The following is a 16,701-nucleotide window of genomic DNA, read 5'->3' on the forward strand; positions in this document are numbered from 1 at the left end:
CATCACTGATTTCTGTATACACATTCCTTGTCTCCGCTGGATTCCAGTCACAGGGGCCTTATGTCACTGTACTGCAACATGAAGCCCCTGTAGTCCGGTGGCCCCTACAGGTCACTAGTTCTATTGATCCGGTTGCTAATCTATCCATACTATCACATATCATAATTAAACTAATGTGACTTTGAAGCATTTGAAGCCTACATGCTTCATTCATTCCACTGCAATCAAAAAGCACACCTGAAAATACCCTACATCACCATTAGGTGGCGGCCTTAAATTGATTATCCTAAATGTCTTGAAATTCGACTAATATTGTCGATATTAACGTTGTTCTGATGTTAAAGATTAAATATTGTGCTTATTATAATCACATGTTGTATATTTGATTCCAATAATTAATCGAGACTGCTGTAAAATATAATTACAAAACAGGCGGCTGGTATTCGTTAATGTCGATTAAACATGATTGACATTAGATTAAATATTAATGAAACTGCTATTGGGAATGCCCAGTTTAAAGCTTTTGTGTGGTTATTGTATTTCAGATTATTCTGAGTCGCCTGGCGTTTTGTTGTCAGGGAAACGACACCCGCCCGTACAGAGCATCCTTAGTGATCAAAACAAGCGCACCCAAGGCGATGTCACACCGACGTCGTTGCGTCACTCCTTTGCCTCGGCCAATCACGGCGCACGTTGGGCGGGCTTTGTGAAGCCGTAGTTTGGATGTTAGCAGGCTAACTACAGAAAGCTAACTATTCGTGAGAGTGGAAGTCCAGTAAAGACAACTGTCAAAGCAGCACCGGGAACTGAAATTCCAGTCAAGTGTTAACTCTGTTTAGGTGACTGTATGAACAGAATTGTGGCCTGTGAGTCAAAGACCGTATTTGTCAGATGCCCGAGGAGCACTTTTGGAGACTACATCGATTGTCCCGTTTCTAAACGGAAACCATTTCTGGGACAGACAATTGGTGCCTGCTAGCTAGCTAAGTGAATCATCCAGGAGACTTTTTGTTGTCACCTTCCAAACCAAAAGTGAATGGTTTATCTGTCATGAGTCCGGCCGGGTGCTCCCATGTGAACGCTTATAAGGTGGATAATTGGAAACAAAACCTTCGAGTCATATACCAGTGCTTTGTTTGGAGTGGTACTGCTGAGACCAGGAGACGCAAGGTAATAAAAAAAGGAACTGTTAGCTTCAACAGCAGAAAAGTGAAACATGTTTTTCCAGAAATCAGCACAAATGATGTCCCACATAAAGCACAAACACCGATCAGACTGAGCAAACATCATCCTGTCTGTCGTTAGCCAGCTAACTATATGGATGATTTTTTTTTTTTGGTTGTTTTGCCATCAGTCTCTTGTTTAAAGTTGTAATTATTCGTTTTGTGAGTCGGGAGTGTGGTTGTGTTTGCTGGATGCTGAGCAGTTAGCTGCATTGTTTGAAGTGTGTAGTCACGGGCTAACCCATTGTGTCCTCCCTCACTCACACACATGGGTCCTCCGGTCTTTAAATTCACTTCCCCATCCCTGAGCTTGTGTTTTCGTGACATTCCGGTCGTCACTTGTGGGTTCGGATGCATGGATGTCAGCTGATCGACACCTTTTGTACTCATCCCACATCTGCTCAGCCCCGCACCGCTTCACGCACCTCTTCGCTGTGATGTCATCTTTGGGCAGCGTTACAAAATTCATTCACATTACTTGTCACCCTCTTTCTGTTTTTTTTTTTTTTTTTTTTTTTTTTTGGTGGGGCGTGAGGGGACTATATCAAATTCAGTTTGTTTAATATAGTTATTTCATCGGTGATCACTGGAAAGTCTGCTTCAGGGTTTTAATCCTGCAAACATCGTCTCGGTGGATCCGCCTGTGACGTGCCCTGAACTGCGTTTTAGGGAGGCGACGTCCCTTCATGTATATATATTTTGAAGGTAGAAACTGTGATCTGGTAGAAACTGTAATTCTACTAGTAGAGTTTGCGATCACAATCTCTACCTGTGTTTTTGCCTTTACTTACTCTGAGTACTACTACCAGTAGAGACTGCAACAACAGAGCTCAACTGTACTTGAAAAAAATAAACATTGATTAGAATCGACTGGGAAGTCACAGACATATTTTGCTATATTCAGCAGTTAAAATAGTGTTGTACTTCTGCATCATCAAACATTGTGTATTGTGTATGTGAAATGGAGCATTTTCAAAAATTTTGGTCTTCAAACTCAAAAAATGTAACTTTGGTTATAAGTTCCTCTGAGAACTACTGCGACAACATTTGGATCGGATTTTCTACCAGTAGAGATTGCGATCACACTCTTTGCTGGTAGAAACTGCAATCCTACCAGATCGCAGTTTCTACCCTTATATACGAGGTCTGTTAGAAAAGAAACCGACTGTTTTATTTTTTAAAAAAACTATATGGATTTGATTCATGTGTTTTTACGTCAGCCAAGCTTGAACCTTCGTGCGCATGCGTGAGTTTTTCCACGCCTGTCGGTGACGTCATTCACCTGTGAGCACGCCTTGTGGGAGGAGTGGTCCAGCCCCCTCGTCGGATTTTCATTGTCTGAGATGTTGCTGAGAGACTGGCGCTGTGCTTCATCAAAATTTTTTCGAAAACTGTGAGGCACATCCGAGTGGATACCATTCGAGAAATTAAGCTGGTTTTCGGTGAAAATTTTAACGGCTGATGAGAAATTTTGGATTGTTTCTATTGCTGTAAGGACTTCCCACGGAGCGGGACGTCGCGCAGCGCTCCGAGGCGACGTCGTCATCCTGTTTCAAGCTGAAAACCTCCAAATTTAAGCCTCTGTTGACCCAGGATGTTGTGAGAGAACAGAGAACTTTCAGAAGAGGTCGGAATCAGCAGTTTATCCGGACATTCCACTGTTAAAGGAGATTTTTTTAATGAAAGACGTGCGGACGGATTGGCGCCCGCCACTGGAAAAACACCTCCGTGTTGATAACCATTTGTAAAATCCAGGCGGCTTTTGGTGGCTTTCAGTTGAGTGAGTATCTTAGAAATTGTTTAACAGCAGGGCATGTTCCAACTTGTCCTTAAGGCTTCCAACGGAGGTGTTTTTCCTGTGGCGGGCGCCAATCCGTCCGCACGTCTTTCATTAAAAAAAATCTCCTTTAACAGTGGAATGTCCGGATAAACTGCTGATTCCGACCTCTTCTGAAAGTTCTCTGTTCTCTCACGACGTCCTGGGTCAACAGAGGCTTAAATTTGGAGGTTTTCAGCTTGAAACAGGATGATGACGTCGCCTCGGAGCGTTGCGTGAAGTCCCGCTCCGTGGGAAGTCCTTACAGCGATAGAAACAATCCAAAATCTCTCATCAGCCGTTAAAATTTTCACCGAAAACCAGCTTAATTTGTCGAATGGTGTCCACTCGGATGTGCCTCACAGTTTTCGAAAAAATTTTGATGAAGCACAGCGCCAGTCTCTCAGCAACTTCTCAGACAAAGGAATTCCGACAAGGGGGCTGGACCACTCCTCCCACAAGGCGTGCTCACAGGTGAATGACATAACCGACAGGCGTGAAAAAACTCACGCATGCCCACGAGGGTTCAAGCATGTATGATGTAATCACACGTGATTCAAATCCATATGGTTTTTGAAAAAAATAATAAGGTTGGATACTTTTCTAATAGACCTTGTGTATATATATATATATATATATATATATATATATATACGAGGTCTGTCCGTAAAGTATCGTACCTTTTTATTTTTTTCAAAAACTATATGGATTTCATTCATATGTTTTTACGTCAGACATGCTTGAACCCTCGTGCGCATGCGTGAGTTTTTCCACGCCTGTCAGTGACGTCATTCGCCTGTGAGCACGCCTTGTGGAAGGAGTGGTCCCGCCCCCTCGTCGGATTTTCATTGTCTGGAAATGGCGGAATGAAAAGGACTTTTTTTCCATCAGAATTTTTTCAGAAGCTGTTAGAGACTGGCACCTGGAAACCATTCGAAAAATTTATCTGGCTTTCAGTGAAAATTTTACGGGCTTCACAGAGAATAAGGATTTTAACTACAGGTTTAAGGACCCCTTTAAAGGACGGTCGGTGCGCCGCGCTGCGAGCTGCGACGATGCGGCACAAACCACTGGATCATTTCTAAGATGATGGCTCTGTGGATACGAGAACGTCGTGTGCTCTTTCTCTGGTTATCACAAGACCTGGACATCAGCCATTTTCCGGCAGATTTCACTTTTAACAAGAGATTTTGTCATGGAAAGCCGCGCGGAGGCTTCGCGCGTCATGACCGATTCGCTGATGAAGCGAGACAAAGGAACACCTCCGTTTCGGTGTGTCATGGGACAAGTTGGGACATGCCTATCTCGGCTTTCAATGCTTACCAGTCCAGTAAGTATCAGAGAAATGATGGAGAGCTGGGCTTGTCCTAACTTGTCCTCTGACACGCCGAAACAGAGGTGTTCCTTTGTCTCGCGCAAACAGCGAATCGGTCGTTACACACGAAGCCTCCGCGCAGCTTTCCATGACAAAATCTCTTGTTAAAAGTGAAATCTGCTGGAAAATGGCTGATGTCCAGCTCTTGTGATAACCAGAGAAAGAGCACACGAGGGTTTCATATCCACAGAGCCATCAGCTTAGAAATGATCTGGCGTTTTCTGCCTCGTCGTCGCAGCTCAGAGCGCGGCGCGCCGAGTGTCCTTAAAGCTGTAGTAACAGTCCTTATTCTCTGTGAATCCCGTAAAATTTTCACAGAAAGCCAGATAAATTTTTCAAATGGTTTCCAGGTGCCTGTCTCTAACAGCTTCTGAAAAAATTCTGATGGAAAAAAAAAAAAGTCCAAATCATTCCGCCATTTCCAGACAATGAAAATCCGACGAGGGGGCGGGACCACTCCTTCCACAAGGCGTGCTCACAGGCGAATGACGTCACCGACAGGTGTGGAAAAACTCACGCATGCGCACGAGGGTTCAAGCTTGTTTGACGTAAAAACATATGAATCAAATCCATATAGTTAAAAAAAAAATAAATAAAAAGGACCGCTACTTTATTGACAGACCTCGTATAACTCAACAAAAATATAAATGCAACACTTTTGGTTTTGCTCCCATTTTGTATGAGATGAACTCAAAGATCTAAAACTTATTCCACATACACAATATCACCATTTCCCTCAAATATTGTTCACAAACCAGTCTAAATCTGTGATAGTGAGCACTTCTCCTTTGCTGAGATAATCCATCCCACCTCACAGGTGTGCCATATCAAGATGCTGATTAGACACCATGATTAGTGCACAGGTGTGCCTTAGACTGTCCACAATAAAAGGCCACTCTGAAAGGTGCAGTTTTATCACACAGCACAATGCCACAGATGTCGCAAGATTTGAGGGAGCGTGCAATTGGCATGCTGACAGCAGGAATGTCAACCAGAGCTGTTGCTCATGTATTGAATGTTCATTTCTCTACCATAAGCCGTCTCCAAAGGCGTTTCAGAGAATTTGGCAGTACATCCAACCAGCCTCACAACCGCAGACCACGTGTAACCACACCAGCCCAGAACCTCCACATCCAGCATGTTCACCTCCAAGATCGTCTGAGACCAGCCACTCGGACAGCTGCTGAAACAATCGGTTTGCATAACCAAAGAATTTCTGCACAAACTGTCAGAAACCGTCTCAGGGAAGCTCATCTGCATGCTCGTCGTCCTCATCGGGGTCTCGACCTGACTCCAGTTCGTCGTCGTAACCGACTTGAGTGGGCAAATGCTCACATTCGCTGGCCTTTAGCACGTTGGAGAGGTGTTCTCTTCATGGATGAATCCCGGTTCACACTGTCCAGGGCAGATGGCAGACAGCGTGTGTGGCGTTGTGTGGGTGAGTGGTTTTCTGATGTCAATGTTGTGGATCGAGTGGCCCATGGTGGTGGTGGGGTTATGGTATGCGCAGGCATCTGTTATGGACGAAGAACACAGGTACATTTTATTGATGGCATTTTGAATGCACAGAGATACCGTGACGAGATCCTGAGGCCCATTGTTGTGCCATACATCCAAGAACATCACCTCATGTTGCAGCAGGATAATGCACGGCCCCATGTTGCAAGGATCTGTACACAATTCTTGGAAGCTGAAAATGTCCCAGTTCTTGCATGGCCGGCATACTCACCAGACTCTATGCGAAGGAGATGTGTTGCACTGCTTGAGGCAAATGGTGGTCACACCAGATACTGACTGGTATCCCCCCCCAATAAAACAAAACTGCACCTTTCAGAGTGGCCTTTTATTGTGGACAGTCTAAGGCACACCTGTGCACTAATCATGGTGTCTAATCAGCATCTTGGTATGGCACACCTGTGAGGTGGGATGGATTATTTCAGCAAAGGAGAAGTGCTCACTATCACAGATTTAGACTGGTTTGTGAACAATATTTGAGGGAAATGGTGATATTGTGTATGTGGAAAAAGTTTTAGATCTTTGAGTTCATCTCATACAAAATGGGAGCAAAACCAAAAGTGTTGCGTTTATATTTTTGTTGAATATATATATATATATATATATATATGTATATATGTATATATGTGTGTGTGTATATATGTATCCTCTTCTTCTATGTTTAAACTTAGGAGCCTGTTGGAAGATTTGGCACTTCTATAATATGGGTACCTTTGTGTTTAAATGGGTCATGCAGCAATTGGAGGCTGAAGCAGTATTTAGCCCAACACTTATCCAGTCTTGATTTGATGATATTCAGACTCTGCAGATACTACTTCCTGGAGGAGCACACTCCAGTTAATTTTAGGTCTCAGTGTTAGAAAATTCTGCCTCACAAGCTTTAGTGCATGCTGCTTGATGGGCTTCTTATTGTGCAGTCTGGCGTTGCTGTTGTTCAATTTGAAGAAGGCTGCTTCAATTTGATAGATACTCTTGAAGTGTTTGTACAGCTTGATCATGTTATTATGAACCCTTTTGTAACAGAAACTCAGTAACTTCTAGAGCCCGACCGATATGGATTTTTTTGAGGCCGATGCCGATAACGATGTTTGGATGAAAAAAAATGCAGATAATCGATAAATCGGCTGATTTGCCGATAGCCGATAAATCAGCCGATATTATTATTTTTTTTTCTTTAAATGAATAAAATGTTCTTTTTGGGCCCTTAACAAAAAAGGAATGAGATAAAAGCTGAAGCTTTGTCCTCATATTGATTAACTTTATAACAGAGAAGAATTTTCAAGTTAAAAAAATGCAATCAAGAATTAAACCTTTGTGAAATTAGCAAATACATATCCTTAAAAAGAGTTGTGAAATACATCTGATCTTGTACCTCTTGTTGCTACAACTTTAGATATAGCTTCAGGATAAGGATATAGAGCCTGATAAACTTACTTGTATGCTTTTGTCAGCCTATCAGTGCAGTGTGATGACGAACTACTGGGGCCAGTGATGAACACATTTAAGCAGGGGTGTAGGGCTGAAATGATTAGTCGAGTAACTTGAATAATTTGATTACAAAAAAATGTTTGAGGCAGATTCTGTGCCTCGAAGCTTCATTTAACGTTGTAGTACATATTCCAGGCCTGTGTGTGGTGCTGCAACGTCCACAGGAACAAAAAAAAGAGAAGAAGACTGGAGCACAACAGCTAATGAAATTAGCAACGATAGCTACCGCTTTCCAGCATGACACATAGAATAAAATAAAGCCTTTTAAGAGATAGATGGTCCACACCGATCATCTGAAATAGACTTACTGTGCATTTAAAGCGAAGCAGTGTGTTTGTCTAGTTTTAAAAAACCCACGGTCTGCTCTACGTGGGGAGGGACGGTGGCTGGCTGCTCTCTGCACGGTGTGAGGGGCTCTCAGACTGGGCGAGTCACAGCTCTGGCCCCGGCTACATTGACAAACAGCAGAAGTCCTCTCTTTGATGACTCACACTGTTTGACTTTTTAATTTTTTGCTTTTTTGGACAACACACAACACTTCACAAATACGGTGACTTAAATAAAATAATAATAAAAAAAAAACTGACTGCGAGGCTGCATGTTCAACCTCCAGCTGAAATGCATCTTCTGAATTGCAGAGAAAGAGGGAGAAAAAAAAAATCACACACGGACCCAGTCCATCAACCTTAATTAAAAAAAAAAAAAAAACACTTAAAAATTGTTATATTTTACAAGTTGGAGAAAACAAAACAGAAAGCCACATCCCATCGCCATTTCAGCAAAATGCCAACACTTTGGCGCAGTGACATTGTGCCATTGCTTAAGGAGAGCCCTGGACTATCGATGTTGTTTAAAAACGCAAAACTACTTTTTATCCGATTACTCGATTAATCGCCAGAATAATCGATAAAATAATCGATAGCTGCAGCCCTACGGGGTGTAAGCATAGTTTGGATATTCTAGGTGTTGTCTAACTAAACAGGTATAAGTTTCACTGTTCAGATACCTTTAGGAATGTCATAAGAATCCTAGCAGTTTGTTGGTCTTCTGTTTGTGTTTGCAATGTGAACTAAATGTTGGGACTGGGTCAGCATGAATACCTAGGTCCTTCTCAAAGATTTTTTTTGAGCGTGACATCTTGGTTGCCTTTCTTGCTGTTGTTGTTGTCCTGTGTGCATTAAATCTGAGCAGCCAGTCATTTGACCCTTCCTCCAAAGCCTTCAGAGCTGCTTGTAATCCTTGCTGGTCTGCATTGTTCCTCATGTCCATGAAAATCTTCTTAATTGTCCGCAAACATCTAGAACCCTTGGCAAAAATTATGGAATCACCGGCCTCGGAGGATGTTCATTCACTTGTTTAATTTTGTAGAAAAAAAGCAGATCACAGACATGACACAAAACTAAAGTCATTTCAAATGGCAACTTTCTGGCTTTAAGAAACACTATAAGAAATCAGGAGAAAAAAAATTGTGGCAGTCAATAACGGTTACTTTTTTAGACCAAGCAGAGGGGAAAAAAAATATGGAATCACTCAATTCTGAGGAAAAAATTATGGAATCATGAAAAACAAAAGAACGCTCCAACACATCACTAGTATTTTGTTGCACCACCTCTGGCTTTTATGGACTTAATGAGTGACAAACAGTACTCTTCATCAATCTGGCTCCAACTTTCTCTGATTGCTGTTGCCAGATCAGCTTTGCAGGTTGGAGCCTTGTCATGGACCATTTTCTTCAACTTCCACCAAAGATTTTCAGTTAGATTAAGATCCGGACTATTTGCAGGCCATGACATTGACCCTATGTGTCTTTTTGCAAGGAAAGTTTTCACAGTTTTTGCTCTATGGCAAGATGCATTATCATCTTGAAAATTGATTTCATCATCCCCAAACATCCTTTCAATTGATGGGATAAGAAAAGTGTCCAAAATATCAACGTAAACTTGTGCATTTATTGATGATGTAATGACAGCCATCTCCCCAGTGCCTTTACCTGACATGCAGCCCCATATCATCAATGACTGTGGAAATTTACATGTTCCTTTTATTCAGTCATCTTTATAAATCTCATTGGAACGGCACCAAACAAAAGTTCCATCATCATCACCTTGCCCATTGCAGTTTCGAGATTCATTACTGAATATGACTTTCATCCAGTCATCCACAGTCCACGATTGCTTTTCCTTAGCCCATTGTAACCTTGTTTTTTTCTGTTTAGGTGTTAATGATGGCTTTTGTTTAGCTTTTCTCTATGTAAATCCCATTTCCTTTAGGCAGTTTCTTACAGTTCAGTCACAGACGTTGACTCCAATTTCCTCCCATTCGTTCCTCATTTGTTTTGTTGTGCATTTTCGATTTTTGAGACATATTGCTTTAAGTTTTCTGTCTTGATGCTTTGATGTCTTCCTTGGTCTACCAGTATGTTTGCCTTTAACAACCTTCCCATGTTGTTTGTATTTGGTCCATAGTTTAGACACAGCTGACTGTGAACAACCAACATCTTTTGCAACATTGCGTGATGATTTACCCTCTTTTAAGAGTTTGATAATCCTCTCCTTTGTTTCATTTGACATCTCTCGTGTTGGAGCCATGATTCATGTCAGTCCACTTGGTGCAACAGCTCTCCAAGGTGTGATCACTCCTTTTTAGATGCAGACTAACGAGCAGATCTGATTTGATGCAGGTGTTAGTTTTGGGGATGAAAATTTACAGGGTGATTCCATAATTTATTCCTCAGAATTGAGTGAGTCCATATTTTTTTCCCTCTGCTTGGTCTAAAAAAGTAACTGTTACTGACTGCCACAATTGTTTTTCCTGATTTCTTATAGTGTTTCTTAAAGCCAGAAAGTTGCCATTTGAAATGACTTTAGTTTTGTGTCATGTCTGTGATCTGCTTTTTTTCTACAAAATTAAACAACTGAATGAACATCCTCCAAGGCCGGTGATTCCATAATTATTGCCAGGGGTTGTATATGATGGACTGAAAAATTTCTGGCCTGCCATTTATGAATATAATAGAGTACAGGGCCCAACACACTACTTTGCGCTATCACACAATCATCTCAGCTAGGTAGGATAGGATGCCGTTAACTGAAACCCACCATACTCTGCCACTCAAGACACTCTGTAGCCATCTAGATGTCATATGCCTTTAGCTTGTCTGAAGGCTTTGCTGAAACCAAGATAGGTACAAAGTATGCTACCTCTGCTGTCTAGGATCTATGTGTAGATGTTTACAACTATTTGGAGCTGGGTGTCACATGATCTGACCTGATAAAGCCATGCTGACTCTTGGTTAGTAGATTATTGGTCACCATATGTTTCAACATGTTCTTCCTAATGATTTTTTTTTTCTCGGATCTTATAGGGAATGGAGGTGAGGCTTACTGGTCTGTAGTTCCTGGTAAGGTTTTTCTGCTCCTTCTTGAATACTGGAGTGATCATGTGTGATTGTTTCCTCGTGAGGTAATTTTGATCATATTGGTAAGATAATGGTGCTTTTCCATTAGATGGTAATAGCTTGACTCAGCTCTACTAGTTTTTGGTTACCAAGTGAGCCATGTGCTTCAGATGGAAAAGCACTATAGAAATGCAGATGATTCCATTTATTACCCATAACCTGTTATAGTGATGCCGCACGAAACTACTGTCATGTCATCTTCAATGCAACACCCAAAAGAATGTGACATACTTATCAGTGAACAGTTTAGTGTTTGTGCTATATATGATATCTTAAACATGCTCTGTTTGTTCAGGCTTTTTTGTCTCCCTTCTTGCACAGTAGTAATGCAGTGATTAGTGAAGAATATGACCAGTTAGTAATCTGCAGTGTTTTCACATTACCTTTTGGTATCGACTAGCTAATTTGGAATAAAAAACAGGACCAGGAGCCAGGTTTGGCCAATGGAAAACTGAACAAAAGCAGGTCGAGTTGAGCAGGTACCATGCAGTGGAAAGTGCCATATGATTTTGAATGCCTTATATATGTAAATAGTAAGAAACAAAATTAAAGTGGGTTGAAGAAATTCCTTTTTATGACTTAAGTGGTTAACAGAGACCAATGTAATCACAAGAGTGTATGCCTCCGCCGTCATCATGAATAAACACTCAGACTAGAAAAAAGTAGAAACAAGTCAGTAGGGCAGCACAGTCTCATTTGAACCCCTGCATGATATTGCAGGATTTGACCACATCCGGGGACAGCCTGCACAAACACGGCAGATAGTAATCCCTTGGGCAGAGTGTGGGAGTTTCAGCACAAGCCATTCGGCCCGGCTCGGTAAACTTAAAAGCATACTTGGATGTGCCGATTTAAGACATGCCGGTGTCGCAGTCTGATCGGTTTAAAATGGTTTCTGCTGAAACTCCATCCTCCGAGTGGTTTGTGCTGACACTCCCACGGTCCACATGGGTGTAAGTCTCTTCCCATAAACAGTGTCACTTCTAACGGAAAAAATGGTGTACCGTTTTGTTTTCGGCTGCAATAACCAAAGCAGTCGTGAAAAGTGCAGTTTTTTCGTCGTGTCAGTGTTGGCCTACACACCTAGCCAGAGTAGCTGTGTTCTCTCACCTGCTCAACCACGCATTTGAGCGCCGGGTCACAAACGATCTGCAACACGTCCACTTTCTACCACATCGTCACTTTTTCTTTGCATTTTCACTTTGTTTGCCATGTAATTTGCCCAAAAACTCAGAGAAAGTGCCATGTTTCTGTTGCGGACAGGCGAGGGCTGTCCCTGGATGTAGAAAAATTGCGTCATATGTGTATTTTTACCCCGTTAGGGCCTCCAAACGAGACTGCGGTGCACAGTACTCTGTGGTGGGCACAGTTCTGCTAATTTGCTAACCGCTAATGATCAACGCTAATGTTTTCATTATTGGATTAGCTTTTCAGATAATTTTGAAAACTATCAGCGGACTAATTATCTTCTGATAAATTTTGGTCCGATAATTTGAATTCACTGAACATGCATGTTTTTGAAGGTGGGAGGAAGCCAGAGCACCCGGCCGGAAACTGTACAAACAGTTGGTGCTGCTATGATTCTTTTCATATTCAATTAATGTGTTGATTACTTTCACAATTAACTGATTCATTGTTTGCTCCATAAAATGTCAGAAAAGAAAGTAATGAAAAATGCTGATCAGTGTTTCCCAAAGCCCAAGATGATATCTTCAGATTACATGTTTTGTCCTCAATTCAGAGATCCTCAGATTGTCAGAGAGGAGGAAGGTAGCAATGAAATCACAAAAATATTCATGTTAAAGAAGCTAAAATGAAACAGTTTGGACTTTTTTTTTAAATAGTTGGTGTTCCAGCTTGTGCTTATCTCCAGATTCAGTAACGTGAAGCTCAGGAGCATTTTACTACTCCCCCTGGATGGTACACCAAGGCTGCTACCCATTTACAGCTGGGTGGACTGAGACAATGTAGATTATGTGTTTTGTCCAAGGACACAGACAGATAGAAGGCACAAGATTTGAACACAGTTCTACAGATTGGCAGATCAGCTACTACCTGCTTTACAATTGTAATAGTGGTGATCAAGAAAATAGCTTTTCACTGCATTACAAGCTTAGTTTAAATGCAGTTATGAGGCTACTGTAAGGGCAAATACTGTGCAGCCTTGTATTACATGATGTAGCAGTAAAAGCATGTGGTATCGGTATGTATTTGGAATTTACTGTAATCTTGTACCTCCCTCCTTCCCTTTTTGTTCACTTGTTGTCTGTCCTTATCACTTTCATCCTCACTGTCTCAGCCTAAACTTAATTCCCAGGTGACCTGCAAGAAATTGGTGGAGATTCTGTCATATGTGCTACATGCACAATTTAATATCCACACAAAGAATAAGTGACAGATTTGGGAACTTTCATTTACTACACCACAGTACAGCTCGGGTTTTGACTCTTACTGTGACTGTTTTAACAGTCATTACCAGTGCCAGCACATGGAATGGGTTGGATATTGTTTTATCACCTTTGATTAGGGACGATCCAATCCCAGGCTGGTATTCGGTCCATTTAAGGCATGATCAGTATTTGCTTTATTAAGCGTAGTCTCATCTCAATCTGTCAATCTGTTTCATAAATGACATGTTGACTACTGCATCTGGAATGACTTTGATTGGGATGTTGGTCAGAAAAAAAGTTGATCAGAACATCCTTACTGTTTGTTTGCATGGTTATATATTGATCTCAGAACTCTGTGGACAGATTCACAGACTGAGTATTTGTGGAGACATAGTCCTTCAGTGGGCGAAGAAATGTGTGGTGTGTGTGTGTGTGTGTGTGTGTGTGTGTGTGTGTGTGTGTGTGTGTGTGTGTGTGTGTGTGTGTGTGTGTGTGTGTGTGTGTGTGTGTGTGTGTGTGTGTGTGTGTGTATGTATGTATATATATATATGTATATATATATATACATGTGTGTGTATGTGTATATATATATATATATATATATATATATATATATACATGTGTGTGTATGTGTATATATATATATATATATATATATATATATATATACATGTGTGTGTATGTATATATATATATACACGAGGTTTCTTAGATAATAAACTGACCCTTTTATTTATTTTTTTTAACTATATGGATTTGAATGACATGCGATTACACCAATCATGTTTGAACCCTCGTGCGCATGCGTGAGTTTTTTCACGCATCGGTGACGTCATTTCCCTGTGGGCAGGCCTTGAGTGAGATGTGGTCTCGCCCTCTCGGCTGAATTCCTTTGTTTCACACGCTGCTCGAGATGGCGCGCGTTGCTTTATCATTTTTTATGGACCTGTGAGGAATATCCGAGTGGACACTATTCGAGAAATTAAGCTGGTTTTCGGTGAAAAGTTTAACGGCTGATGAGAGATTATGGGGTGTTTCTGTCGGTGTAAGGACGTCCCACGGAGCGGGATGTCCTGCAGCGCTTCCAGGCGCCGTCGTCGGCCTGTTTCGAGCTGAAAACATCCTAATTTAAGGCTTAATTCACCCAGGACGTCGTGAGAGAACAGAGAAGATTCAGAACAGGCCGGCATGAGGACTTTATGCGGACATTCCACTGTTTAAGGACATTTTTTAATGAAAGACGTGCGCGCAAATTCGCCAAGTCGTTTCTGTGACGACTCGGCAAATCTGTGTGCGCCACGAGAGGAAAAACACCTCCGTGTTGAAAACCATTTGTAAAATTCAGGCGGCTTTTGATGGCTTTCAACAAGTGAGTAACAGAAATTGTTTAACAGCTTGGGCATGTTCCAACTTGCCCGTTAAGGTTTCCAACGGAGGTGTTTTTCCTGTCGCGACCCCCCGCGGTCGGGTCTGGCCCGACATGCGACTCTGCCCGCACGTTCTTTCATTACAAAATGTCCCTTAACAATGGAATGTCCGAATAAACACCTCATGCCGACTTCTTCTGAAAGTTCTCTGTTCTCTGACGACTTACTGGGTCAACAGAGCCTGAAATGTGGAAGTTTTCAACTTGAAACGGCGAGACGCTGCCGCCTCGAAGCGCAGATCGCTGTCAGGCGCCGTGGGCCGTCCTTACGGCGATACTACCAGACCAAAATCTCTCATCAGCTGTTAAAATATTTACCGAAAACCAGCTGAATTTATCGAATGGTGTCCACTCAGTTGTGCCTTACAGTTTTGGAAAAATTTTGACCAAACAAAGCAGCAGTCTCTGAGCCATTCCTAAACAATGAAAAAAACGACGAGAGGGTGGGCGACTCCTCACTCAAAGACTGCCCACAGGCGAATGACGTAACCGACAGGCGTGAAAAAACTCTCGCATGCCCACGAGGGTTCAAGCATGTCTGATGTAATCACACGTGATTCAAATCCATATGGTTTTTGAAAAAAAATAATAAGGTCGGATACTTTTCTAATAGACCTCGTGTATATATCCTACAGTCACTTTGAATTCAGGAAAAGACAATTTGATATATTTCTGTATTTGGAGCTATAAAAACCTCACTGGATAAAATATGAAAGCGGCTTTTGTGGCTGCCAAAAATGCATTTACCCTTCTCCTGTGTGGAGGGCAATGGTGGCTCTTTTTTGTGCATCACAGTCTGTTTCAGTCATTTTAAGTCTATCCAAAGTCTTAAAGTGTGTAGGCCAAATATAGCTGCTGTCGCTGCCAAAATAGATTTTTTTTTTTTTCCTTCTCCATGGAATGTGAAATGCATGTTGTACTCAAATCGGTTTGAATTCAGCAATTAAAGTGCCATGTATTTGGAGTCAAATATGCTGCTGTAAGGGTGTGGTGGCCAAGTGGTTAGTGCTCATTGTTTCAGTGTGGAAGGTTCCCAGTTCAGACCCCACCCCTGCCACATTTCTCCATGGAATGTAGAGTTGCATCAGGAAGGGCATCCGGCATAAAATCTGTGCCAGATCAACATGGAGATCCACCTTGAATTTGCTGTGGTGACCCTGAGTGAAAACCAGGGGATTACTCGACGGGATTTACTAAAATATGCTGCTGTAGGTACCACACATTTTGCAATGCTATGCAGAACTTATGATTATTTATTTATTTATTTCTTTAATTAAACCAAGATTTAGTTGAGCAGTGAGAATCCAGATCACCTCGTTCTCAATTTCATTGATGTCCACCCCGGAAGGTAACAGATAACCATGACAAACCGACAAATGCCCACAAATGAGATGTAGCATATAATTTGATGTGCTAGATCAAAATGCTCAGGACTTGTACCATGTGACATGCAAAAACAACCATGGGGCACTTGCAGTATAACATTAGCGGAGCCTTAGCACTAGGGCTGCAGCTATCGAATATTTTTGGAATCGAGTATTCTATCGATTATTTTATCGATTAATCGAGTAATTGGATAAAAAAAGTACTTTTGTATTTTTAAACAATATCAGTAGATATATCATGCAGATTTTTAAGTTTAGGATGTTCCCTCTCTTTCTGTTTTCCCAAGTAATTATTTATTTTTCCACATTATTAAGAGTTTTGGAGCTTTACCAAACCATAAGCCCAGGCGCTCTGTGAAATCTTCAGTCTGCGGACAGGACATTATTTTTTTTTTATTGCACATTTCATTTGCAGTTTTTATTACTGTGATTTATTCAGTGTTTAGTGTATATTTATACATGCGGTACAGAGCAGCTCAAACCAAATTCAAATTCCTTGTTTTCTATGGATTCTTGGTGAATAACAAAGCCTTTGAAAAAACGGCTGTGGAGTGCAACATTTCCACAACAGCTGCACTGATAAATTAACTCTACAGCCTGTTGATAAAAACCTCTTATCAAATCTG

The 16,701-nt window shown here is 41.5% G+C and overlaps 1 protein-coding gene across 2 annotated transcripts in view; it reads left to right on the plus strand.

The window, feature by feature from the left end:
- Positions 1-736: 736 nt before the first annotated feature.
- Positions 737-16,701, plus strand: part of LOC117527579 (ubiquitin carboxyl-terminal hydrolase 22) — a 113,399-nt gene continuing 97,434 nt past the window's right edge. Inside the window, exons 1-2 of one of the 2 annotated variants that reach the window (XM_034189986.1) lie at positions 737-1,170; positions 10,782-10,790. In XM_034189986.1, coding sequence (XP_034045877.1) covers positions 1,051-1,170; positions 10,782-10,790 — 129 coding nt within the window. In that variant the 5' untranslated portion in view covers positions 737-1,050. The remainder of the gene's footprint in view (positions 1,171-10,781; positions 10,791-16,701) is intronic. The other variant, XM_034189987.1, reaches the window with a different exon arrangement.

The sequence above is a fragment of the Thalassophryne amazonica genome, chromosome 16, assembly GCF_902500255.1.
Source record: "Thalassophryne amazonica chromosome 16, fThaAma1.1, whole genome shotgun sequence".
In the NCBI taxonomy this organism is placed as follows: Eukaryota; Metazoa; Chordata; class Actinopteri; order Batrachoidiformes; family Batrachoididae; genus Thalassophryne; species Thalassophryne amazonica.